Source organism: Parus major, chromosome Z (assembly GCF_001522545.3).
Source record: "Parus major isolate Abel chromosome Z, Parus_major1.1, whole genome shotgun sequence".
Lineage (NCBI taxonomy): Eukaryota > Metazoa > Chordata > Aves > Passeriformes > Paridae > Parus > Parus major.
The window spans coordinates 40615765-40643651 of record NC_031799.1 but is presented as its reverse complement, the minus strand read 5'-3'; the positions used below and the strand labels follow the sequence as shown (position 1 = coordinate 40643651).

Here is a 27887-nt window from a genome sequence, read left to right as displayed (position 1 = left end):
CTCCTGGGATGGGAACATCCAGCCTGCCCAGTGTTCAATACCCACCAGGAAAAAAAAAAACCATTTTTCTTTATAGCTTGCTCCAATTTCCCTTTGCTGAAATTTGTGGTAGTTTGGCTCTCATCCTTCTGCAGTGCAGGGACCAGCAGAGTTTGACTTCCTTCTTCTCTACAGCCACCTATTAGGGAGTTGACAGCAGCAATTGATCAAGCACTCCAGTCCCCTCATTGCCTGGACTTGCTCCAAGTTATCGGTATCTTTCATGTGCAGGACACGGGTCTCCAGCTGCAGCCTCAGCAGTGCTGAGAAGAGAAAAAACAAAAACACATCCTCCAGCACAGGCCAGGGTGCAATTTTCTTGCTGGATGGCTCACTCAATGTGCCAGCCAGCAGGACCTTCACAAGCTTTTCTGCACAGAAACTACTCTGGACTATCAGCCCCAAACTCAGAACATTGCATGGGGTCACACCATCCTCACTGGCAGGTTTTACATTTATTGTCCTCAGGGGTTGCCATGAGCTCCAGTTTGTTGAGGTGACCCTGCATATCCTCAGACTCAGGCTGCTCTCATCCCAGCATGCTGCATGTTACCAAGACTGTGACAAATGTCCAGAGCTTTGGATGGTGGAAATGAGACCCACCAGACTTTTCCCACTGGCTTCGTATGTGCCTTCCACACCTGGTAATTGTGAACCAGCCCCTCCTCCAAAGGAAAAGGACAGGGTAGTTTTTTCCTCAATAATGCTGCTTTTCTTACAAGAAATGTTTGATGGAGTCTTTTCCTAAGTGGGATGGAGGGGAGGAAGGAAGTGGGGGGAGCAGGGTGAATATTTCACATGTCCCAGGTGAACATTTTCAGACCCATTACTGGTAAGTTCACAATGCTTTCAACAGTCATTGTAAGTATATATATATATATGTAGTCTTACAAATAAAAGATTCCTACAAAATATCTGTTGTCAGTTTTAGAAATTTACTTCATACTCCCTGAGGATTTTTGCTATACACAGAATTAAAATCATCCTTTTCAAAAACTCTTCCTTAGTAAAATGCATATTAGCTGTCCATAGCTCTTCTTTTCCTTTGAGGCACAGCATTCCTAGAGCAGAAGTTGCTTTCTGCTGGCTGATTTCTTTCAGTGTTGCACAGTTAGATTTATCATTTCTCTCATTTTTTAGCAATTAGTTTCACTTTAGCAGTCCCCTCATAGTTTCAATATGTTTTTACAATTAAATTTTACAGAAAAAGTATAGAAACTGTAGGCCTGTGATATTTGAGAAATGTGTTCTGGATCTCAATTTGGCTTTCTTTCTAAGGTGAAATAATACATGGGAAAAACTAATTTCTAAACATAACCAGTAGAGATATTTCCCCCTCACAAACTAGCTTAAAATATTAAGATGACATGCCTCTCACTGTGACAAAAGACACAACGCAAGGAAGGTACTTTCCTCATTTCTCCTTTCTTAAGCTGAGATAATGAACCAGGCCCATAGTAAAAATAGCTGTGGACCCCCTACTCTCTACTTTAGGTCAAGAGTTTAATTCCTTTTCATAGAGTGTAGTTACAGAAGGATATCAGAATATGCAAGTATGCTTTTTCTCTGAAATGCTGCCTCCAGTTTAGCTGATGGGAGGCTTCAAAAACAGAGACAAAAAAATTATCATGAGCTCCAGACCTTGATCTGCAGACATTATCCACTGAGCAGCTGATTTTTTAGGAAAGGTCATTTTGTCTTTGCCTTCAGCTTACCCTAAAGACAATAAGGCTGGTGGTTTTGGCTCACAGAACTCTTTTTCTGCAGAAAGATTGTAGTGACCCAGGTTCTTGCTTAGAATTCTCTTCACAGTTCTCTTCAGAGCATCCACGTTCTTAAGGCAAGCTATGTACAAATGTCATCCAATACAGTTCTCTTCCAAGGTACTAGAGAAAGATATATCCAGTACTTCACAGGAAAAAAAAAAAAAGTACAGCAGTAGCCTTAGGAAAGCACAACGGTGGAATTAAAATTGTTTATTTTTTACTGAGACTTGCCAGGACATTGTCCCCTTGCTAGGTCCTCCAAAACCTTTGGGGGAAAGGTCCTCTCATTGTGGGTAAAATAACCCTCTATACACAGCTAGTGAGAAACACAAGGGTCAGATTCTGGTCAGGAGGGATATAATTATAATAATAAAAATAATAACAACAATAAAAACAAAAACAACAGACAGCTTTGCTAATGTTTTGACCATGCTCCAGTTTAAAGAGTTCTAAACAAAGGAGTATCGCCTTACAGCCAAGTGACTTACCCTAGCTGCTGGTCTCCACAGATCACCCTTAGCACCCATTGCAAATCTAGACTAGACTAGTTCTAGCTGAGTGTTTCTGTACATATAAAATGATAAAATTACCAAAATAACATTGCCTCTTTTGTATGATTTTGGTCGGAGGAAAAAACCCATGATGTTTATTCAGCTTTATTTGACATAATTTTGTCAGCTCTTGGCTCCTCAAGGCAGCATTCCTAAATATTTGGGGTTCCCTGCTTACTTACCAACTCACATCTCATTTCAGCCCTTGGATGTCTTATTGCATGCAGCACCAGGAGCAGGTCTGCCCTACACTTATCTTTAGTGAAGGGTAAACAGTCCCTAAAAATTTATATATGAATAGCTTCCCAAACTTCATGGTTGTTTTTTCTTGAAGAGGGTCACATCTGTCAAAGACCTTGCAGGCTCTTTGATGAAAATGTGAATCACAATCACATGCACAATGGCTACATTTCAGTTTTATGTTTCTTCCCTGATTCATTTTTAATTTTGACTGCATTACTGCCATGCCAGGAAAACATGCCTTTGTCTTTTTCAGCCTGCATGACTGTGAGTGTGGGTGAGTGTGCATAGCTGGAGCAACAACCCACATGCTTACAAGATAGACAGACTTGTTGGCTAATCATTCTGGCTGGGGAGAGAGAGAGCAGCAGCTGAGGTAACTGTGCAGGAATGCAGAGTACCCAGAGCTGATGCCATGCTGAGTTTCAGTCCCCTACGTACACTCAGAAAAGTAAAACTGCCTATTACAATCACCACTAAGGTAGAAAAGGTAGACTGTAAGTCTTGGAAGAGCAGTATTCCCTTCCCTACAAAAAGATGTGTTCAGGTTCGACTGTAGAATCCAAAACCCATTTCCCTGCTTCCTCTTTCACACATTAAAGTGTAGTTATAGTAGTAGTTGTAGAAAAATCAGTAGGTGTCTTTGAAGGTGGGTTTTCTTGTGTTCCTGTGTTTTTTGAAGGGAGCTGCACACAATGCCTCCGTAAAGGAATCTAATACTTCAACATGAAAACCTATGTGCTGCTCTAATTAAAAGTACATGCCAAAAGTAAACACAGAAACATTTTTCAGGAAGAGCAGAAGCTAAGCAAAGCTGAAGACAGTTAAACCATAAGGGAGATGTTTTCATCCTACCCAGCACAAAGGGATGTATCTTGGCTGCACCATGCCCACACCTTCCAAAAGGAATCCAGCATAGGTACTGTGTGTTTCAGATCCTTCAGCAACAGGAGCTACACTGCATGATGCTTACAAAGTCTCAAGGCCACAGTTCTCATTATCATGCAAATACCAGGGAAAGTCAAGGGTGGGATAAATCCCAAAGGACTCCAAAGCATTAATGCAGCCTCCCAAGGACACAGTCACAAAATGACAAATTTAGTTCTCATCTCATCACACTGAATTGGACAGAGCTACCACTGCAGCAGTTTGGTCCAATGTTTATACTTTCCTATGAAGCATAAGCATAACATCCCTCCTTTTCCAGCAGCAGCACAATCTCTGTGAATTATGTAAGGGTGGCAGTTTGCAAAACTGCTTTCAATGGCTTCTCTTACTCTCTGACTTTCTACCCTGTAACAATCTCCTACTATATAAATACATTCACAAACAGAGGCCTCATGGTTCCTTAAGCTTCTAAAAATTTAATATTTCTCCAGAGTTATTGCATGTTCCTGATGCAATAACATCATATGCAGAGGAGAGGTTCTCCTAATCCATATTGGGTTTTCTGGTTCTCTCAGGGGGATGCAAAATGCAGCAATTTCAAATATTCAGACCTGTTCTGCTTATGTCTGAAAAATAATGGCCAAGAAATTTCCCAGGGAAAGGGCAAGAGTTTTTCTGTTTGGGGGAACTTGTGACAACAACAGGCTGATACTCCTCACCAAAGGACGAGCTTAGAATTAAATCTTGTACAGTTTCATTCACATCTCTCTTCAAGCCACACAGAAATGACTAATATAACTAGTCATCCTGTACAGGTAAAGTGATAGGGTCTAAACCAACATTGCTTCTGTTGTATGATCTGGGTGGGAGGAAAAAGCCCTTCAGGGTTTTACTCAGCTTTATTTGACAGAATTTTGTCAGCTGTTCCTAAACTTGAGATTCCTGATTCCTCAGGGTTCACTGCTTACTTACAGCACCAGGGGTCTATTGATGCTGCATCTATACTGTCTCAGGCAAACACCTAAAGATGAAAATGTTTCTTGAAAACTAATAGAGATGGAATTTTGCTGTAGATAAAACCTAATTTTGGTTTCAGACAGCAGCTGTCTTCCTGCATCTTCGCTCAGGTCCACAGGCTGAATTCTGAATTCAGGAAACAAGTTGCAGCCTTTGCCTTCAAAGTCTCCTCTGACCTCAGTCCCACCACTACCAGAGAACCTAATGCCTGTCTGAATACAGCCCTATATATTGAGATGGGTCAGTAGGCAAACCAGCTTGATCACCTTGCCAAAGTGACTTTTAGGTATCCCTGGGGTCTCTTCAGCTTGTATAAATATCAGTATTTACTTGTATAGTAAAACCCTCTAGTTGGTGAAACTCAATGACACTGGAAAACACCTTGACATACTGGATCTCAAGAACTGACATTTGTATTTTTGTTAAACTTCTAACCTGTAAGATATTTATACCTCTTCTTTGAATACACCCACATCCTCATCTTGGATGCATCCAAGCATCCAGCTTTTCACAGAGAGCAGTCCCTTTCCAATCACACCAAAACCAACTTTTTTCTGACACACAGATAGAACTTCACTTCCCATGCCCTCTAAAGATTTCTGATTATACTTTTTTTTCTCCTTCATTTCTCCAAATAAAGTTTAACTGTCTCTCTTCCTGTAATTTAAGTGTGCCTGCATTAATCAGATACCACTTAACCTTATTACTCATCTTTGGCAATTATAAGGTGGTTATGGTTGCTCTTTTTCTTTCATGAGTGGCGATAGCATGCATTAAATAATTATCAAAATACTACTATCAAAAGCATACATTGAACAGCAATATTTTTTTCCTTAGTAGGCAGCATAGCCCTCCTTGAGTTCTCAGCAGAATAAAAGGCCCTTGTCCAGACCAAATTAATAGTGAAGGCTGCAATCCTCTTTTGGAAAAGTCATACTCACTGGCATGATTATTGGACCCTTGCAATAATACCTCTGCCTTTTAGAGCAAAGAATATGCATCTCCCCCTTTCACTCTACTGAGGAAGAAAGGATCTACAGAAACAAATTGCAGGGAGATGTGCAATCTCCTTGTAAAATATCTTTATACATTCCACCTGGAAACTCTATTTTTCTGTATTTCTGGAACATTTTTACTATTATTCTGACCACACACTTGCTATGTATCTATCTCCGGCACTTGAATTTCAGGCATTCAGCCTCTAAATAAGTTATGTTGAAAACATATCTTGTTACTGCTGTGCTAGACACAGAAATTCTCAGGGCTGCAATTTTTTTAGGAGCTTCACATTTTGGAAGAATCCCTAAGGGCTTTCCCTTTTCTGATACCTTTCTCTAGACACCTGATCTTTGTCAGCAAGAGAAAAATAAAATTAGGCAGGATAGACCTTTGTTTTGAACCTGTGTGGTTATATATTTTGCTGAACTTCATCCAAAAATCAAGCTATTGCTCACTGTTCAAAATCCATGTAAATATTGGAAAATGTATTTATGAATAATAAGGTATTGCTACAATATCATCTGTAAGAAAGAAAACAGTGGTAACATCTAAATGGAACCAGAAAAGTCGGTAGTGACAAAGATATATTACCTTATCCATCCTGCCAATTCCCAGTATACCCTATGACTTTTTTTTAGGGATTTTTCTGGTTTACTTTTAAAACTTGTTGTAATGCAGCCTAGCAGAGTCCCTCATTGGTACATCTCATCTAATTGGTATCTTAAAAAAAGAATAACTACAAAGAAGTATTAAAATAAAAAGTACACCCCAGACAAACTGGAAGGACAATTTATCTTCCAGGAATATGTCACATCTCAAAATTAACACTATAATTTTTCTCTTTTGTTTTAATTTATTTTTTCTTTTAATAACAGTTTAGGTACCAGTGACTGAATCAAAAAGGATCACTAGATTAAAGAGAAACATATATTCTTAAATATTTCCTGTGCTTTCTAACTGTGTAAAGTCAATCTCTGCTACTTGGAAGCAGAAAGTCAGTAAGGAGTGTAAAAAAGGAGAAGGGAGGGAATTAAGGCACTTCTAGCAGGGGTGATTATTACAGGCAATTAGGCTGCATAATTGCCCCAGGAGAGGAAATCATCTGCTGCTAAGAAACAAAGAAACCTTAGTTTCTAGTAACAGCCCCTACCAGCTGATATGCTGCTGCTGTGAAAGGCTTTATATAAGTATGTTTGGTAATCTCAATTGTGGGTTATATTCAGTTTTCATTTCAGTAAACCATATGCTTGTGGCAGATTAGAATGTTACTCCAGAAGCTGAATCAGGTGGCTGCTTTCTTCTGCACTTATCATTAATGGTAATTTTATCTCCAGCTTGTGGAAGGAACTGCTGCTTCTGAAGTTTCCCACTAGTGTTCTGATATTCTTCATAGCTTCAGGGAGTAATGGGGAACTTGTCCATGTTACACTTTTAGCAGACAAGCAGTTGGCTCAGTGTAGATAAATCATCTGGGCAATGGGGAGCTCTGTGAGGCTGGGGCAGAGAGGAAGCCCATTCCACTCCCGTGGGGCTGTACAGTGGAGTGGACTGGGTGGTTTGGCCACCTGGGGACTCCTGGGGCCAAAACACCCCTGAGGCCACTACACCTTCGGCTTCTCAGAGAGTGACAGCAGTGACATAGTTCCTACCCCATCCTGCTTTATCTTCAGCCCCTGCCAAAAAGGCACTGCAGAAACCTCAAGAGGACAACCAGATCTTACGGGCAGGCCCCTAGAAAGCCTGCAGCTACCTGCTCCTGGACAGGGAAGCTGCACAGATGTGTCTGAAGTTGTGGGCTCTGCAGAGACTGCAATACAGGATGTGGGCCTAAGGAGGAGAAATGCAGGTTTGGGAGGTGGGGAACCAGTTCTTGCAAAATGTCCTCAACCAGCCAAGGCTTGTACAGTAACGTCAGCACTTCTGGGAGCAGAGCATGCTCCAGCATCTTCTCCACAGGGTCCTCCTGGATCTGGCCTGCATGGGTTTATTACTATAATTACACTGCAATTTGCTTCAATGACATAGCACAGTAAGTTATTAGTTATTCAGGTGAAGGTACAGAAGGGCCAGTCAAATATTTACCTTGTAAACAAAGCATCAGTGCAACAAAGCATTCAGATCCATGTGGATGCTCTCGTGTAACTGGCGTGATGCAGTGTGATGCTGTTATAACATCCACAAGCTCTGTGCCTGTTTTCTCCTAGATGCCTACTTAAGGACTGATTGTGCACGCTGCCAGATTCTGTTTCTGAAGTTGAATCATTCAGAAATCCTTTCTCCAAAGATGATTTTCTGGAATGTGGAATAAGTTATGAGCACATGCAGCAGGCTTGGCACCAGACAGGATACAGGTGCTCTCATCTATCTGGATAACAGCTTTTACAGATCTTGTAGGACTTGGTTATTCTCAAGAGTTCTGGTCCAGCTGGCCCAGACATTCATTGTGGAGCCTCATATAAAGTATTCAGTCCTGCACTCATAGGCATGGGATGTCTCTTTTCGTCACCAAACTCCAGTGACCATATCAGTGCCTGAATGGCTCCCACTCAGACATCTATCTACAGTTGTTCTTCCCTAAAAGGGAGTTTTACTGCTTCTGCATTCAGGCTAGGTAGAGCACCACTAAGCTCCTCTGGCAAACCAGAAACAGAGCAACACGTATTTCTTAGTGGCTAGATATGGAATGTTTAGGACACCAAAATTTTATTATACCATTGCTTTGTAAAGCTCCTTGTTGTGTTACTTTTACCTGCTTGGTAAGCTGTTCTTGCTCAACTCCTTCCTTTCTTGCTCGAATAAATTCATTGCTACCTCATTGACTCCTGCATGTCAGATGCCAAACCATGAGCCCTTGACACCAAGTGAACTGACAACTGTTGAAAACACAACACAACAGAAATAGTTGTTTGAAAATGCAGTCTAGAAGTACGTGTAGAGGAGGTACAAGAGTAGAGAAACCCTTTGCATAGTTTTCTGAGGGTTGCTATTGTTTTTCCACTAAATGACCTGCCCCACGGGAACTGCGCAACACAGCCAGACCTTCATAGCACAGTATCGAGTTTGTTGGTTTGTTTCCTCTATTGAAACACTCAGGCTTGCTGAGAGAGGCAAACCAGGGAATTCCATTCTGCAGCAGTGTTCTAGTGGTAAATTTTCTTCTGACAAAAGACAGAGCAGAGCACACAGAGACAAAATACAAACTTATTTATATAGTGTCAGATTTGAATCATTCTGCATCTTCTTCCTACGCTTATAAGAACCAATGCTTATGGGTGAGAAGATATTTGCATACACTCTACAAGGATATGTGTACTGTGTTAGTCAAATGTAATGCTTCTTTTATGGAAATATGTCCAAGTTATTTTACAAGTACAACTACCATGATTCAGTGCTAGTGTTATTTATCCACTTTTTATTTAGCCAGCCAGCTCCTCCAGTGCTTCTCAGGGCTTAGCTCTAAATTATAAATTATTTTACATATTATATATATCTTGAAGAGAAGAAAAATATAGAATTCAACATGTACCTTAGCATGGGGACAAAAACACAACGTATTTCCCAATTAAGCAATATTTTCACATGTTTTACAGGCCATGGAGAATGGCTATATGCCTGAAAGCTGATTTAGATGTTATAAAAGCAAAGCAGCACTTTTATGAAGATCAAGAAACCAGATTCAGAAATGGAAACCATCTCTTTCCAGAGAGCCATGCAATCTACCTTTGCTGTAAATTAGACTTGATGGCCAGATGGTTGGAGAGACCTGGAACAATTTCTGTCATCACTTTTAATAGGCAGAAAGCATGCTTCTATTACCCGTGGCCACATAATACAATCAAAAGCACCTGCTTTTACACTTGTACAATACAGTCTGACTTCATGAGGCAGTGACCTATGCAAGGCTGAGCCTGTTGTCAGTGGGAGTGAGTGATTCCAATCCTAGACAAGGTAGGCTGTGTACAGCCCTTCTATCATTCCTCCGCAGGAGGGGTACCTTCCAGACAAGATGGTCATTTAGTACAAACCATGCATTGCTTGCTATTGCTTTCTTCATCCTCTAATTCTGTTTGTTTGAAGAACTTTTTTTTTATAACGCTACAGAAACAGTGCAGAAAAGTGAGACAGAGAGAATCTCTGCATTAGCAAAAAGTGCAACCAATACTTCGGAAAAAGTATCCTTCAATTTTTAACCACAAACAGCTTCATTCCTCACATACCATAAACATACCTTAAACAGCACAGAAGCACCTACTGACATTAATGCATTTTTGTTGCATTAACCCCTATATCTGGGAAAACAGCTTAGAGTAAGCAGGTTGCTTTAAACATAGGCAGACATAAAGCACAGAAATGTTATACAGGACCCACGACAAGACCACATTGGTGTAACACCCCATAGTCTCTCACTTGGTAGCCACAATCTCTTACCATGCAATAAGATGCATCACCTTGCACTTACTATATTTAAAAAATTGTTTGTGGCATTGCTACAACTTAATTCAGGGATTCAGATCTTAATGTAAGGTTTTCTCTTGGCATATGGTCCTATTCATCCTTATGTCATCTGGAAATCATCTGCAAGCATTTTGTAGCATTGCACCTGTGCAGAAAGTCCAGCTGCATAATGAGTGGCAACTGGGGGGGATAGGTTCCACATGGGGGCCAGCCCCTGCTTTGGCCAGCACAGATTCATGCCGTGGCTGCCTGTCCTATGGGGTGGCATAGCAGTGGGGCGGGAGCTTGTGGCTCATCAAGCCACCTGCTCCTCGGGCACAAAGGCGTCAGGCCAGGAAAAGCTGTCCTGACGCTGCCAGTTGGGCAGTGCTGGCCTATTACAAAAACTACCTTTGGCAACCACTTCTAGAAATAGTCCCATTCATCGTTCTTGCCTCAGAAACAATTAAATTCAGCAAGCTGCTGCCAAAGCAGATTTTTAACCCTGTTAATTCAAGAGCATGCAATTGTCTAAAACAAATTGGTATGTGTATTACACTAAAATCACTCCTTTTGTGAAAAGTAGGCCAACGTACTTCTCTTCTTTGACTGCCAAGGCTTGCCTATTTACTCTTAATCAGCAAATAATTGTACTGTATGTACCTCAAGTGTGGTCCCGTGAACTGAATGCTCAATGGCAGCTGGAAATCATTAGATGGTCCCTTAGACTATATCTACTGGCTTGGTTTCTTCCAAGAGAAATCCTGTTTGCATGAGCCAACTCTGTTCTGCTGTATGAACCAAAGCAGGCTAGCAGGAGAAGATGCACAGATTCATTCCAGCCACTTGACTGATCCAAGCTAAAACATTTTATGCAGCTGTGCCCTTACCATACACATTCTTAAGCAGAGGAGCAAAGCCTCAATCTGGTAAGCAAGTTTATGGCTATGCAGCTAAATAAGTTGATTGACTGGAGAGTTTTGGCTCTGAACTCACAGTTCAGTATGTTTGTATCTAAATGCACTTAGTACATGTCTTGTTTCTGCAATACAAATTTGAAATTTAGCTATTTGTGCATTTAAATAGAGGTTACTAAACACCATTGCTTTGTGCTGGCTTCAATAGGGTGTGAAAGCTGTTGCAGTGCTACAGCTTAGATACCCCCAAAAGGGAATAGGAATAGGAATTCCCCAAAAGGGAATAGGAAGCAAAACTCAAATTCCCCACTCTGAAAATTCTTTAATTCAAGGTCTAGTGGGAGAGAAACTCCCTGTTATATTAAAATTCACATTACATGTTTCTTGTTAAACTTTGTCACTATTATGCAATTGATTATAATACATGGTACTTCCTACCAGGGTTATAACAGCTTTTGTCAAAATAATAGTTTTTTTAAAAATAGCTTTTTTCTTGCCAGTTGTAGCACAGAGGCAATATGAAAACAAAAACTAAACTTCATATTATTTTCTATAGCTATCTCTCAAATCCAGGGGAAAAAAGCAAGCAATCCACCAAACCAAGTCCAAAAAAACCCTAAACCGAAACAAACAAAAAAAAATAGTTTAACAAACTAATTTTGAATTAGCAGTGTGTGTTGATACTAACATTGCAAGGTCATGATTTCAAAGTAAAGTCAGCTTTACAGAGAGGATTATACATACAGAAGGAAATAACTTTATATTATTTTCAGGCATAAAAAGAAAATAAGCATGGCAAAATAATCATATGCCAGTGCAGTGGAAAACTGGAGGAAATATTTTAACCACTATTACTGTGATGTATGAGATTTGGTGATAAAGATATCGGTACATTCAAATCAATATTTCACATACATTCCAATAGTCACGACGTTGTGTATAACACTGTCTTATTGCAGAATGATGCAGGATACAAGCATACACTCATTCAGTATGAAATAATTATGCAAGAACAGCTTTTTCAATATCCTATTGTTGCATGTTCAGATTTTACTGAGTAAATCATAGCTGCCATCATGAGATAGATAAGGAAAAAGCAGGAATGAAAAGCAATTTTCATAAAAAACCTGTAGAAAGAATGGCTCTGGTGAGGTGCATGTACTGTCTGTACAGTTCCATCCCTCTGCCAGCCTTGGATCCTGCCACTGCTGCTTTGCAGGGAATGAAGTCTTGTGGATGCAGTCATGAGCTCAGCTGTCCACAATGTGTGCCCCTACAAGGAATATAATGGTCAGACATCCTTCTCCATGCATCTCTCTTGGACACGCATGCAATGGCACTTGCTTCCACTTGTAAGATACTGTCTGCATATTTACCATGTTTTAACATGGGCACACACTGCTCTTTCCTCCTGATGTCAGGGGATCTGAGAGCTGGCATAAATAGGTTTGGTGAGATGAGCCAGGTCTCCCTTACGTGTCAGACAGCAGTGCCATGGCATGTTTCTGACACTAGCAATTTTGCAAAGACCTTCTCCTTACAGAGCAAACATTAATTTAAACAGCCTCCACCTATAACTAAAACTCTACCAGTCTGCAGAAATCCAAGCTCCTTTCCTGAGCATCCAGAGCTATAAACACTGTTTATATCATCTAGCATATGCACAGATTTTATTCAAATTTTATTTTGTGCAATAGTTTGCCTTCCTCTTCATAATATTCCATTTATTATCTTCCTTTTTGTATTTTCTACTCCAAAAATGAAAAGGAGAAGAGGAAACATTGTTTACACAACTGTGTGCCAGTATTCATACATATATCCTGATAGGATGATAATGCAGTTAATATAGTGCAAAATAAAACTGTCAGGCATCAGAAGAGATGATTATCTATAACCACAAAGAGAGAAAGGTAAAGTGATGCACAGAAGTGTAACAGGAAGAAAACACCATTAAGAGAAGGAAACCACATATGAAGGGAAATTCCTGTCAGTCATTATCATTAGGTGGTAAAATAGATACATAGAAAAAATGCAAAGCTGTTGCTCAAAAATATTTGAAATTAGACTTTATGCATCACCTCATTAAAAAATACACCTAGAAATAGAGTCAGCACAATACCAAAGCTGATGATGACAATATTGTAAAACACAGTTTTTATCACCTAGTAGCACATGAATGAAGAGTCTGATGAAAAGCAAAGCCAGAAGCACCAGCACTCTGTAACTCCACACCATGTTGTGCACCTTGTGCCATGTCCCTCAGCTGGTCATGTCCTAAAGAATCACCTTTATTATTAACATCTATTAATTTATGTCTCCCCCCCAAGAGCCCCTTGATGTGGCCACCATGGCACAGCACAAGCCAGCCTGATCAGACTATGCGACACAGCTGGGAGGGGGTGTACCTTGGCAGAGCTCCCAGTGGTTCTGGAAACCCCTAGTGCCTCTCTCCTGGGTACTTCTGTTTTCTGGGAAGGCAAAGTACTCCAGGCATACTGATCACAGACACAAGAGACTAGTGTTCCAGCCTCCAGATCCCCCAGGTACTTGACAAAACATCCTGGACATCTGGTGAGCCAACCATCTCCCGACCAGCTGTCCCCACTGCAGTCAATAATACTCAAGTCTACTCTCTATCTTTAACAAATGTATAGTTGCTCTTTGCACAATTATATATCTGAGAATGTAAAGATGTAGATACCAGCTGCTGAATTTTTGCTACATTAAGTAGCACTGATCATTACAGATACTTGCAGCAGCACATAACTTGCACATCAGAGCTGCCTTTGGTTGCAGCGCTGTATTAATAACCTTTGCAGGCTAACTCACTTTTGTATAATTTGCAATGGTCAATAAGGGATTTGAGGAGAATTGTATAGGTCACTAATATAAGAAATTGTGTACCTCTCATGGGGCACAGCTTATATTTTCACAAGGCTGAAGGTCATCCTCCCATCTTTTATGAGATGGGAGAAAACATCCTTACAAGGGTATTTTGGTGTTGTGCCACGAAGTTCGTTGTTTGCTACAGAGTGTACTCCTTCCATAAAAGCTGGAAAGTTAAAACTTCCCACCAGTACCACTATGACTACTGCCTCAGTAGATAGAACAGTTACTCTCTGCTACACTTCAATGATTTATGTAGCTGTCTATATGCGTGAGACCTTCCTTTTGTCTTCTCAGGCTTGTTTAAACCACTCAAGGCTGCAAAGTACTGCTTACACCTCACATGAAAGTTGATTTCAGGACAGTCCACCTTAATCTGTTCTTGGCTCTGAGTACTGATTAGGCCCCAAGCAAAGAGCAGAAATATGTTTGTTGGCTGTAAAAGGAAGAAACCTGCATATGCTAAGAGAAAAATATAAAAATGTCTAATAAAGCACCCACACTTGATATGTTCTATCAAGGCAACTGCCTTAAAGGCAGTTTCTGTTATCACAGCTGCCAGAGCTGTTTATTCTCTTACTTTTCCATGTGACTTCTCTTAAACTCATAGACAGACACCAGTTGCTGAGAGCAGGTTAAGTAGAAAAACAGGCTGTGCAGAAACTCCAGTATCTAAAGTGCAAAAATGAATACTTTCAGCGGTCTGAGGCCCCCGTAGTGTTTACTTCAGTCTAAGCTCTGGTCATGCTGCCAGCCTGCAGCCTCTTATGACACAGTGACAAAGGCCAAGCACTGCTAGATACCTCCTGTACAAGGAAGCATATTCCAGGAATGCTGGAGCTGAATTTGAACTTCCCTTATCAGGAACAATGAAACTGAGAGCAAGCAGCTTCCTTGCTCAAGTGGAAATGACCACTTTTCAGCAAGTGCTACTGTCAATCACTGCAAGACAGCCCAGAGGAAATGCAATTGTGATAACTGAGTGGTTTTAGTGCCTATAAAGGAAGTGAGTAGTTTAGCTTTCTTGCTCTGTGGAGAAGAGGATTACTGTGCCATTTTATGTCAAGTCCTGGAGCACATGCACAGTTTGTGCACAAAAATGGGGTGATGTTTTCCCTTTTAACATAGGGCCAAATCAACCCACCCATATTAACTTTTCATGACAGGATCTCTAAAAAAGGCCACACCATCCTTAAATTGTTTTGGACTTAATTTGGTGTTGTCATGCAATTAGGTTTCACAAAATTGGCTTCTGGACTGACAGCTTCTATTGTTACAGCATATGGCAATCAGAGAGCAGCTTGTGGCAGATGTGATGTTTATTCACCATTTGCTAGTTTTAGATTTAATGATGTCATTCTAATCAAAGCAAATGTTAGATGTGTTTGACATCTAAGGAGTTTTGCACCCCCCTCATCATGTTTAAGCCGCTTCTGTCAAGTGGAAACATGCCAGCTCTGAATGCATCTAAGTCATATTTAAGAATCAATGATGCAATTTACTGGAGGTCTGTATTCTAAAAATCCATGTTTCTAACATGCATTGTGTTCCTCCAGCAGACTACAAAGACCTCCTATTACAATAAGTGAGCTCATTAGCCATGCAACTCCTTAGTCTTGCAAGCTGTTGCGATAAGCAGCTGTTGCAAGAGGGTAAAAGGTTGAATTATCAACTTGGACAGAGCAGCACTTCATTCAGCCAGCCCAGGAAAGTATTTGAGTAATAACTCCATTAGTGTGGAGTAGATCTTTGACTACAGCACACAAGCAAAACATCAGTGGTATTTCAGTGACATGCTTCCCCACACCCAGCAAGCAAGACACTCCCAGAAATTAATTGTCAAAAATTTATTATGAAAGCTTCAATAGCAGCAAGTATTTCAATAAAAGTTATTGCGGTATTAAAACAGATCTGCAGAGTGACCCAAGAGGCCTGTTGAAGTCTGTCTGCTTTGGAATATCTGCATTTGTCTTAATAACCAATCCCCAATACTCCATAAATATTGATACTTTCTCCTGTGTTTTGCAGACAGCACCAACAGTTCCCAGTTACAGTACTCTATCCAGTCCTTCTGGAAAGTTTTGGCCCACTTCCCTCAACTTCCCCTCTCCCTTCTGAAACAGCTCCACATAGCCAAACTTGCAATACTTCTTTCAGTTCCATGGTATGTCAGCCTCTCCACGGTTGCAGCCTACTGAGGCTCACTGGTGAGATAAACTGTTTTCCTCTTTCTCCTCTGTAAGAGCCCACTGCATGCCAGTCTGAGCGACTTTAATCCAGTCTCTTGACCAGGCTAATCCATGGAATCAGCAGCTTGTTGCACATTTTGGTGAATGCACAGCACGTTGAGAATGCAACAAAGGTTTCAGCCTCCCCAGTACACCAGGTGACCATCACTCAGGCAGGGGGATAGTTGGCACCCAGTCATTGAGATTTCGGCTCTCTTCGCAAAACAAGTTCAGCTTCTCCAGAGCTGGGTCCTTCCAGCCTTCTTCATTCGGGTTCTGCAAGAAAGAAAAAAAGTTGCACACGGTGAGTACTGCCCGCCAGCTGAGGTCATCGTAATATTTACAGAAGCATTAGCTTAAGACTGGAGGCACTTCCAGAAAGTTTCTGTTCTGACACAGACAAGACAGGAAGCAGAGATGCTGCCCTTGTGGACAGCAGAGGAAATCCAGTTACGAGAAGTTCTGCCTCCTCCTACTACAACTACTCAGCTGACTTTCCGTGCGCCAAGCGCTTTCTCTGTGCCCAGAGGACTCGACCACCCGCAGCGGAAGAAGGGGCCGCCCGCGGGACACCCACCGTGATGAGGATGCAGTGGAGATCCCGCGGCTCCCCGGAGTCCTCGCTGGGCCCCACGATGGCCGCCAACTTGGCCACGTCGTTCACACGCACAATGTCGATGTCGTTCTCGCAGCAGAAGGCTTGGATCAGAGTGAAGTGGATCTGCAGGGCGATGTCCCCCTCGTCCTCGTGGTCCGCGGCCAGCACGCAGAACGCGACGTTGTCGGGGTCGCTGCAGGAGGGGAGCAGCCTGATGAGTCCCGCGGTCGGCGCCGGCCGCCCCGCAGCCCCGCCGGGCTGACTTAACACACTCCCCCTTGTCCCCGCCGCTCTACTTACACATTCATGAGCTTGGCCGACTCGTAGACGCCGGCGGTGAGACAGCCTCGGCGCTGCGCCGACACCAGCAGCTCGTGGAGGGCCGTGCCGGCGCCCTGCATCCTGCGGGCCGGGAGAAGGAAGACACAGGGTCAGCGCGGTGCCGCCACCACCGCCGCCGCCCCGAAACCGCCCGCTATCCGCTTTCCTCGGCTCCCCACTGCCCACCCGCACGTACCAGTCGTTGCCCGCAGGCATGGGCTGCTGTCCGTGGATCTCCTCCAGAGTCATAGCAGTTACTCCCCACAGCGCAGTAGCGGCTGCTCCTCCAGCCCTCGCTCTGGGAACCCCGTGAGCGCTCTGAAGCAGCAGCTGCCAGGCGCGCGCTACTTATAGCCCTCGCGGGCGCCTCCCGGCCTCCCATTGGTCGGCGGGGGAGAAAGGGGCGGCTTTATTATGCTAATCGGCGCGCGCCGGAGAGGAAGCTCGGTGGGGGGGGAAGAGGGGGCCGGGAAAGAGCGGCTCGTGCCGGGAGGCCACGTGGGGCGAGGAGGGGGGGGGGGGGGGCGCGCGCAGGCACGCGCCGGCCCGAGCCAGGGGTGCCGGGGGTACCGACCCGAGCCGGGGGTGCCGCGGTGCGCCCGCACACCGCCCGCCGGTAGGCACTGGCATTTAGTAGGGCGATTTGTGTCCGATACTCGGAACGGAAAATCTGAACAGTGCAGGGGAAATTTATTAACTAAATAAATAATTGGTTTTATTAATATGGTTCCTGCAAACGTGAATGCCGCGAAGGGACAGCTCCTGTAACCAGCAGGGCAGAGGGCAGCTCCATAGAGAAGGTCCTGGGCAGTCACCTGGTGATGCTCAGCTGCAGCAGAGCCCCCCGGTGCCCCGGTCTGTGTGAGCAGGAGCATGGCCAGCCGGCCGAGGGAGGTGATAATCCCCCTGTGCTCAGCACTCACGGCACAGCAGCAATGCCGTTTGTCCGGTTTGGGCAGCCCCAGCAGGGGAAACTCATCGATAAACTGGAGCAAGTGCAGATGAGGGCACCGAGGTGTCCAGAGCTGCGGCGCTGCCCTGCTCTGCAGGCTGAGGGACCAGGGCCAGGGCAAGGCAAAGTTTGGACGGCAAGCTGCAGTCCCCAAAACCTGTGGAGCGATTAACAGCAGGGTCTCCACAATAATGCCAAGTGGGGAGGTAGGAGACAATGAGCCAAAGGCGAATCAAGAGTCTCAGATGGGATGTAAAAAAATCCTTTCTCCCTGAGAACAGTCGAGCAGCGGAGCAGGCTCTCTCTCCCTGTCCAGGGAGGCTGTGTAGATTTCATCCGTGCAGGACTGCAAACCCCGATGCAGACCTGTTCTGAGGTCACTGATAATCTTTCTGCAGCCTGTACTGGCCTGTAATCCTTGGGGGATTGCGGGGAGGGGAGAGAAGTGTGTGGTGAGCGAACAGATTTTATTTTCAATCGGGCTTCGGGCTTTACTATAAGTAGTTGGAATTTGGACAGTGTATCCTTCATAATTAATTCAGAGTGCAACGAGTGTGATTGCTGAACTCAGATTTGAACCTGTTTGTCAGCGAACCAAGCAATAATAAAACACATATCCCCGTTGTGAATGAGTACAGTCTAAATATTAAAAGGCAAATAATTTTTCACGTCCCTCCAGCGTCTGACACGCTTAGGTTGGAGCTCCCAGTTAGCACTGTCTCCACCGAGAGACAAGTGCTTCAGAGCAGCCCCAAGCAGTTTCACAGAGGTTGTGGAGAGCCACCTTGGGGTAACTTGTGCTACTGCGACCTGTCCACACCGACTCCAGCGTGTTGCACAGATGGATCTCTCTAACTTGTCACCCTTGCTGTACCCTAGCCTGCAGCCGCATTGTCCCCGTTCGAATGCGCTGAAACCCGGGGATGCCCTTTCCAATACTTCACTGGGAGTCCTGGAGGAACCACGTCTTTTCTGTGACTCTATATGCTACACTCTGCTCTGTAGTTTCAGTCTCTTTCAGCAACACAGTTCCCAAAATGCCTCTCAAACTGAGCCACTCTAATGAGCTGCCCTGTTTCTACTTCCAGTTGTTTCTAGTTAGTGCCCTGGTGACACTACAGGTGACAGCATTCGACCTGGCAGTAGTCACTTGGTAAGTTTCCATTTTAAACTAATGACAGCATAGGCATGATATTTGCCAGATACATCCAGCCTCTCTAAGAATACTTCTCTGATGTCTACAGAGCTGTCAGTACTGGGGAGAAAACTCTTTGTTGTAAATACCAATTCTCAAGCCTAAAAATCTTTTTTACCCTTACTAACATTCAAAGGCATTCTTGATTTGGAAACCAAAGCTGTGACCTGTCAGTCTGAATTTTCTTGAGAAGGGCAAAAATTCTTAGTTTACTCTCTTTAAAATAGATGTGAGAAGTTCCCAGAAAATTATCTCCTGGCCTGTATTCAGGCAAGTGCAATTGTCTCCACTTGCTGGAATTAGCATTATGTACATAGCGTGTACCTTTCATTCTCAAAAGATAAAAACCTTTCATATATCTGCCTCTTTTTTTTTTTTTTTTTTTTCCTCTAAGTATATAAATGGGGATGAATGCAGAAGAATAGCTTGAATGGTTAGACACATTAAATGGTATGTCTCTTATAAGTATTCAAAGGCCTATTTCTGATGAAATACGTAGAAAATCTAGAACTGACTCACAGCTTTGAAAGATGCTGATATCAGCTATGGCTTTGATGACTTTTTCATGACAGTAAAAGTGTAAGTTACTTAAAGTAGATCTGAATTAGTAACCCAAAGTAACTTACAGTGGAGAACAGTGCATATGTAATAGTAAAAGATATATAATTGTTTAGATAATAAAGTGATATATGGAACCATATTAATACATTAATCCTTCAACAATCCAGTTGCAGCTTAGTGATGCAGTACCCTGGAATTAGGGCTTCTTGACATGACACTTTTCAGTTTGCCTCATTTTTCCTGGGTCTCCTAGCACAGATGGTGCTGAAGGCCGTGAAGCATTTATTACTAGATACTTGATCCAGCTTATTTCAAACCACAGAATCAACACCGGGCCTCTGACGCAGAAGAGGAGGTGTAGAAAGGAAAGCTGTGCAAGCCCAAGGTCTCGTCCCTGGTTTGAAGGCATCAGCTCTGCAGATGTGATACCTTTGGCACTAATAAGCAAACTGAACTTTAGTGAAGGTCGGTGTCCACTGCTTGCTTTCTAGGTCTTTCTCCTTCCATGCTTTTAACACATTTAACTGCTGGGCACAGACTCTCGAGTGCTTCGTATCATCCTGTAGGTCAAGGGGGAGACGGTGGGCGGCGGTGAATATCACAGGGCAACAGCACTCAGAGGTGAGTGAGTGGTTTCTGCCGTCCTTGCTGACAGCCCTGGTGTAAGGCCAGTGTCACCTCCCGGCGGTCCCGCGGCACGGCGAGGCTGGATTCGGACCCTTGGGTTGCGGACGGGCGAGGTGCCGCTGCCGCTCGGCGCTGCGCTCGCAGCAAAGCCGGCGCTGACCTCTGGTGGTCACCCGCCGGATCACTGCTGGCTCCCCGAGCAGGCACAGCCATCCGCGGGACACCTCCTGCTCTCGTGGCCGGAACGCTTCCCGCGGACATACAGGAAGAAAATAAAATAACTTTTTTAAAGAAGAAAAAAAAAAAAAAAAAAAAAAAAAAAAAAAAAAAAAAAAAAAAAAAAAAAAAAAATAAAAAAAAAATAAAAAACGCAAGCAACAGCCACCCAACCAAACAAAAATTAGACCTTGACACATCCTACACAAAGAGATCCCCTTAAGTGTGTTAGTAGATCCATGGATGTGCTCGGGGTAGGAAGGCTCTACAGAGACCTGTACAGACCCGATCAGTGGGCCAAGTACAAACTGCATGAGGCTCAATAAGGAAAGGTGCCAGCTTCTGCATTTTAGTCTCAGCAAACCCATCAGCCCTACAGGCTGGGGGAGAGAGGTGCTCAGCAAAAAGGGACTTGGGGGTGCTCACTGAGGGCCAGTTCAGAGTGAGCCAGCATGCGCCCAGGTGGCCAAGAAGGCCAATGGCCATCTTGGCCTGAATCAAGAACAGTGTGGCCAGCAGGACAAGGGAGGTGATCATCCTTCTGTACATGGAGCTGCTGAGGCTGCACTTCAGGTCCAGCTTTGGCCCCCTCACATCTCCAGGACATTGAGGTGCTGGGGCTTGTCCAGTGAAAGTCAACAAGGCTTATGAAAGGACTAGAAAACATGTCTTATGAGGAATGGCTGAGGGAGTTGTGTTTGTTTCATCACTAGGAGAGGAGGCCCAGGGGAGATCTCTACAACTCCCTGAAAGGAGGCTGAAGTGAGGTGGGGGTCTGTCTCGTCTACTGTGCCTGCAGTGATAGGACCAGAGGAAATGGCCTTCAGCTGAGACAGGAGAACCAGATTAGATATCAGAGAAAAAAAAAATCATTATTAGGGTGGTCAAGCATTTGAATAAGTTGGCCAGGGGGGTGGTGGAGTCACCATCCCTGGAGTTCCTTAGTAGGCATCTGGATCTGGTGGTGGGTAATGTGGTTTAGTGATTTAGGGGTTACAGCGCTAGTGCTGGGTTGGTTGTTGCACTGGATGATCTCAGAGACCCCCTTCCAGCCTTGATGATTATCTTCTTCTCTCTTCTAAACCAGTCCCCTAGTATAAAAAGTGAGAGACAGATTAAAGGGGAAATAATAGCATATTCAATCCTAACAAAGGCAAGGAACCCGGCAGAATTTAACAGATGAAAGTGCAAAAGGATGACAAAGCAAATAAACATAAGTTTTGTCATTTTGCAGAGAAAATAACAGCATGTCTCTGGCTGAAGTGCAGCAGTCACAGACATTACCTCTTGGCCTAAGTGAGAGGAGGCTCAAACCTTCCACATCAGAAAAGGCTTGCAAGGCCTGGTAATAGACCCCAGCTGTGGGGCTCCCACACTGCACTCACCTGCCTAGTCCTCCCCTGGCTTGTGCTGCACATCCAGACTTTCCATCAGAAATACTCTCTACCAAGATAGATCAGTCCTTTTGGTGCAGAGGGAGTATTCCCCCCTCAATGTCTTTCCAAATCCATTAGAGCTTCTCCGTCTCCCACTCCAGTCCTACATCCAGTTCTCTTCCCTTGCAGACCTATTGTAATCACCCAGCAAGCTTCTTTTTCCAGGTAGAGAATCTCACAAAATAAAAACCTAATTTAAAACCTTTCTACTGAACAAAAGTTTTAGGAGGGTCTACAAATCCTCTGATTAAATTCAAGCTGATTTCAAGTTTCCAGCAGATCAACAGGTCAGCTACATAATCCTCATATTATTTCTTCCCACTCAACCTGACACAGATACTGTTGATCCCCACACCTCCTAAACCAGGTAGCATTCTCTGTACATAAACTTCGTTCTGTGACACTTTGACACAGAATTGACACCAGCCAAGACCAAACATCCACAATCTGCAGCCAACAGGGATATTTAACTTACTGAGAAAGCAGTGAAGTTAGGCTTTTCATAGCTTCTTCTTAAAAAAAAAAAACAAAAACAACAAATAAAACCCACCCCAAGAAAACAAAGAAAAACAAAACTAAACCAAACCAAACAAACAAAAAAATCCTTGCATATCACAAGTCTTGGTTAATAAAAAAGCCGTGGTAATAGAAGCAGCAGTCTTCTCAATTAAGTGTTCTACTGTTTAGTTAAAAATTTTGAGTATTCTCACAAATATGAGGGAAATGCTATAGAATGGAGAGCACTTAATTGTTTGCATAGGCCTAATTATTACAGCATGTTGTACAGAGCACAGAGCCCTCATTTCTGTCATCTTTTCAGGCTTTGCACTAAAAAGGAAAACAGTACTCCTTGCACTAGTTTTGAGTGTTTGAGTTTTTGTACCTCAAAACACAGTGCTATCTTCCCTAGCAGGTTTGCTTTCATTGCAATACTCAAATGGAAATATTTAGCAACTTTAAGCCTTTTTCCTCTATATAAATAATCTATTTACTGTTTAGATTCCTGTACAGAATTCATCTAGCTATGTGATCCCTCAACAGTCACATATAGAATCTTAGAATCATTTAGGTTGGAGAAGACCTTTAAGATCATCAAGTTTACCCAGCACTGTCATGTTCATCTCTAAACCACATCCCTAAGTTTCACATCCACACACCTTCTAAATGCTTCCAGAGATGGTGACTTGACCACTCCCTTGGGCATCCTATTCCAGTGCTTAACAACCCTTCTGATCAACAAATGTCTCCTAATATGGAATCTAAACCTCCTTTGGCACAACTTGAGGCTGTTTCTTCTTGTCCTATCTCTTGTTACCTGGGAGAAGAGACAGACCCCCACCTGACTACAGCCTCCTTTTAGGCAGTCCTTTTCTCCAGGCTGAACACTCTCAGCTCTCTCATCTGCTCCTCACAGGACTTGTGCTCCAGACCTTTCATCAGCTTCATTGTCCTTCCCTGGACACACTCCAGCACAGCACTGTCATTTTTGCTGTAGCACTGCATATTTGGGTTTCATATTTTAAACAAGACCATCTCCACCAGGAGTGACTAATGGAGTTACAGAGAGGAGATGGGCTTTTTTCCATGCTTATCTCCACTGTTACACTCCTGAGAGACGCACTCTAGTGTGCATTAGAAAGAAAAAAAGAAAGACAGACTACAGTGAGCTGCAAGTGTCTGAGACAGCTCCCTCCCCAGCCCTGTGCTAAAATCTGCATCATTCACATCCTACTGGAGGTAAGAAGGGCAGTCCAAAGCAGTAAAGCAGTTTGTGGGGGATAGCTGATAACACCTCAGGGAACCTTCTGCAACACCCCAGTTCAGAAGTCTCTCAGAAACAGTGCAAGGCATGATGATCTCTTTTCTTTTGGTTTTTCATTAAAAACTGCTGAAAGCTAGGTTTTCTTGGCAATGCTTTCATTCTATCAGATCAGAATTTTATCAGGGTAGATTTTTCAGGATTCTCTCCAGGGATTTCTGTGTGTCTTATAAGTCCAGCAACTGAAACCTCATTGTGCATTCACAGCAGCTCTGGCTGACTGCTGTGTGACTGGTAATCCTAGACACATTCACAGCCCATATGCACTACGGCTGCATAACACCCAGCTCAGTAAATCCTATGTTTTCTGGCCAAATTGGACAGATTGTGCACGCATGTTCAATTGAAGCCTCTGTGCCAGTAAGTCTGCAGTGTCAGATTTACTATTCTTGAGCACACACCTTGCCTGGAAATCTTACTTAATAGGATGGCTTCAGATGGAAGGTTAGAAAATTACATAAGTGACACAAAAAATTATACTTATTAATAATTCAAGCCAGAAGAAAGGGGGGAAAATAAAAAATCACAGATTCCACCTCTCCATTCACTCAGCAGTGTCTTCCAGATGCTGCCAATTCACAGTCTTCCAGATGCTGCCAATAATAATCTCAAGTAAGGCTCAGTTGCAAATAAAAACAGGAGTTTATCATAATTTAGCTGTTTTTCATCCCCAGTTACCTTAGTTTCTTAATTTTTTTCTGCTGTATGCCTGCATGTAGGCCCCTGTCCTTCAGCAGAATGAAACTGCTGAGAAACAGCCTTGTTTTTCTATCTCTCTGATCCAACCAGTTGACATTAAAGAGATATTTGAATGATGATGTTGGTTTTCCAATGAATGGCTCCATACAATGCCAAAGTGAATTTTTTAACAGCTGAACATAACTTGATCAACAATTTTTTGTTGTGTATTGATAGTTTGCAGAGATGCCCAGAAAAGTTAAAAATCAACTGTTTAAGAAGACCACTGAAGAGGTGTCTGTTTGCTAAAAGGAAAAAAGAGCAAAATCTTCCCTTAGCCCAGGTGCTGTCAGAATTATACATTTCACTGGGAAATTCTACAGAATGAAGAAATGTAATTCTCAAAGAAGGCAGATCATAGGATCATAGAATGGTTTGGCTTGAAAGGGACCTTTGACACCATCTAGTTCCACCCCCCCTCCCATGCCATGGGCAGGGGCACCTTCATTAGACCAATTTGTTGAAAGCTCCGTCCAAGCTGGCCTTGAATTGGGAAACCTGTTCCAGTGCTTCACCACCCTCATAGTAAATAGTTTCTTCCATATATCTAACCTAAATTTTCCCTCTTTGAGTCCGAACCCATTACTGTCTGTCCTACCAGTGCAGCTCCTGACAAAGGATCTCTTCTCCAGTATCCCCCTTTATATACTGGAAGGTTCCTAGGGGGTCTCCATATAACCTTCTCCATGATGAATAGCCCAAACTTCCTCATCCTGTCTTCATAGGGGAGGTGCTCCTGTCCTCTGATCAATTTAGTGGCCCTCTTTCGGACTCCCTCCCACAGTTCCATGTCTCTCCTGTGCTGGTACCCCAGAGCTGGATGCAGGGTTCCAGGTGGGCTCTCACCAGAGCAGAGCAGAGGGACAGAATCCCCTCCCTCCCCTGCTGCCCACACTGCTCTGGATGCAGCCCAGGACACGTTTGGCTCTCTGGGCTGGGAGTGCCCATGGCTGGGTCATGTCCAGCCTCTCACCCACCAGCACCCCCAAAGCCTTCTCACAGGGCTGTTCTCAGTCCCTTCTCTGCCTAACATTTCAGGTGTCTTTAGTCTGGAGAAAAGGAGGCTCATGGGAGACGATATCACTCTCTACAACTGCTTGAGAGGTGGTAGCAAGAGGATCAGCCTCTTTACAAGGCAACCATGAGAAGAAATGGTCTCAAGATGCATTAGGGAAAGTTCAGGTTGGACAGCAGGAGAAATTAGTTCACAGAATATGCTGAGTTGGAAGGGACCCTCAAAGAACATCAGTTCCATCTCCTAATTGTCCATACTGGGATTGATCTTGGTGTTATTAGTGCTACAGTCTAACCAGCTGAGCTAAACTCGTTTAACAAGACAAGAAATTTAAACAATTTCAATGTTTAACAACTCATTTAGAAAGAGTTGTTAAATATTGAAATTGGCTGCCCAGAGTGATGGTGGAACCACCATAGAGGTGTTCAAGAAATTACTAGATGTAGCACTTAGTGCTGTGGTCTAGTTGAGAGGGTGGTGATCAGTCAAAGGTTAAACTCAATGGTTGTGGATGCCTTTTCCAGCCTAATTGATTCTGTGTGATTCTGTGATTCTGTAAATTGAAGATATGTTACCCGATGTCAAGAACCTCTCATATCTCAGCAGAGATGTGCCTATCTGAGCAAAATACTCTGATCCTTTGTTAATTCTTTGATGTCTTCTGTTGTACATGTAACTGAATGGGCAACCAGAGAATGAAAGTTCAGATGGTCAGCCCAGACCCTTGAATGTGTAACTCTGAATTTTTTCATACACTTTTTCTTGCCTTTAAAAAGAAAATCTATGAAACTGACTTATCTCTAAAAAGGTAAGAAATGACATCCAATGGGCAGGGCAGGGTTACCTTCCCTTCACCCTTTTCTTTAATGAAAATATGAAAAGAAAGAACATCAAAAATCTTTACTGACCTCAGTTATTTGCTGAGACATCTGTTCACTGCCATTCCAACAATCCAACTGTTCTACAATCCCTGTGACAATAAAAATAGAAAAAGTTTAAAATTAGAAAACAGACAACTTTTCTCTTTCCTTTTCACCCACAAAGGTAAGCTGAGATATTTTCTTTAGATACAAAGAAGCACATTAATTAAACTACTATGTAATGGTCTAAAAGTTCATACTTCCTCTTCAAGATCTTGTTAATCAAATGCTCCAAATATCATAGTGAGAAGTGAGCCATGAATGACCCCATAAAGTGAAATCCAGTTGCACTCATTGATGGATAAGGTTACAAAAAGCAAGTGGTGACAGTTGATGAATGTGCAGAAATATAACATAACATTCAGATACAGTTTAACACTGTATAGAACAAAAGGCCAGTGGAGAGCTATTGAGTACAAACTGCAGGACTATTATTCCTTGCTCTCACATTTTACTAGTTAATTGCCATCTTGAAATTCACTGAGATGGCTTTAACTAGTTTAATTAAATTATGTGTGTGCCACCTAACAAGTTGTTGTGATTGCTCTGTTGCTTTTTACTTTCTCATATTGTTCTGTTTAGTTCCTAGTCATTTTCCCATATAGCCCAATACCTCAGTTACTGAGTATGGGATTTTAGTTCAAACCTAAATCAAAGGTTTCCTAGACCTTAGTTGTTCATCTGATGTGGGTAAGTGTGGCAGGCAGGGGCGCAGATGGTGTACATAAGGAGTGGGGTGGCAGATACTCTACTCTTGAGGCATGTGCTATGATCAGTTACTGTCTGGGACATGGGTATGACACTGTTTTCAGAAAGTGTAAGCATCTAAAACTTCTCTAATTCCAGACAGCTTGTATATGACCCTGGACATCAGGTAGACATTCTTATTGACTAAATTAAAAATTCAGTATCCACACCAACATAGCAACCAAGAAGCTCTGCCAGCTGTGACTTATGCCCAGCCCCTCACACCTGATGTTGTTTGTCAAAGATGCAGCAGTCCTCCACATGGAACCAGAGTGCAGCTTCCCCAGTCGCAGTTACCTCCCAGAAGCAGTAGAGGCAGAGTGTCTGAGCAGGACTCTCTCAAGTGCAACACAGACTGGGGTTTGGTGAGGAGTGGAGCTCCCTACTTGTAATGCCTGAAGAGAGAGGGTGTCAAGCATGGCCTGTGGCAGTGGCATGTAGTTTCAACCAAAGATATGCCCAGGGAGAGCTTCTGACAGCCCTGGGAATGGAAACTGGGATGCACGACAACACTGAGCATGTTTTTTTCGGCCCTGCTGAATTAACAGGGGCATAAGCAATAGCTCTGCCCCTGGTTCTGGGTTTGTCCAGGCAGAACAGCTGCATTTGGTGCTCAATCTGGCTTTAAAGATGTGGACTGTGCACTCTGGACTCTCAGGGCTTAGTTACAGGAGGCAGATTTGGCTGAGCTGTAGAAAAGCAGTACTGAAATTCTGAGATTGCTCTAGGCACTCACACTGGCAAGAATTCAGTTTGGGTTAAGTGCCTAGTGGAAGC

The 27887-nt window shown here is 43.2% G+C and overlaps 1 protein-coding gene across 1 annotated transcript; it reads right to left on the bottom strand.

Annotated features, from left to right (window-relative positions):
* Positions 1 to 15569: 15569 nt before the first annotated feature.
* Positions 15570 to 17221, bottom strand: GADD45G (growth arrest and DNA damage inducible gamma). The gene is made up of 4 exons (XM_015615589.2): positions 17081 to 17221; positions 16864 to 16965; positions 16543 to 16756; positions 15570 to 16241 (listed from the first exon to the last, which is right to left on the bottom strand). The coding sequence occupies exons 1-4, from the start codon at positions 17131 to 17133 to the stop codon at positions 16131 to 16133; spliced, it is 480 nt and encodes a 159-aa protein (XP_015471075.1). The 5' UTR covers positions 17134 to 17221; the 3' UTR covers positions 15570 to 16130.
* Between the last annotated feature and the right edge of the window lie 10666 nt (positions 17222 to 27887).

Coding starts and splice junctions, on each gene's coding strand:
- GADD45G (XM_015615589.2), bottom strand. CDS start 17,133: ATGACTCTGGAGGAGATCCACGGACAGCAGCCCATGCCTGCGGGCAAC. Junction 16,966..17,080: donor ATGCCTGCGGGCAACGACTG/GTACGTGCGGGT, acceptor CCCGGCCCGCAG/GATGCAGGGCGCCGGCACGG. Junction 16,757..16,863: donor TCGGCCAAGCTCATGAATGT/GTAAGTAGAGCG, acceptor CCCCTCCTGCAG/CGACCCCGACAACGTCGCGT.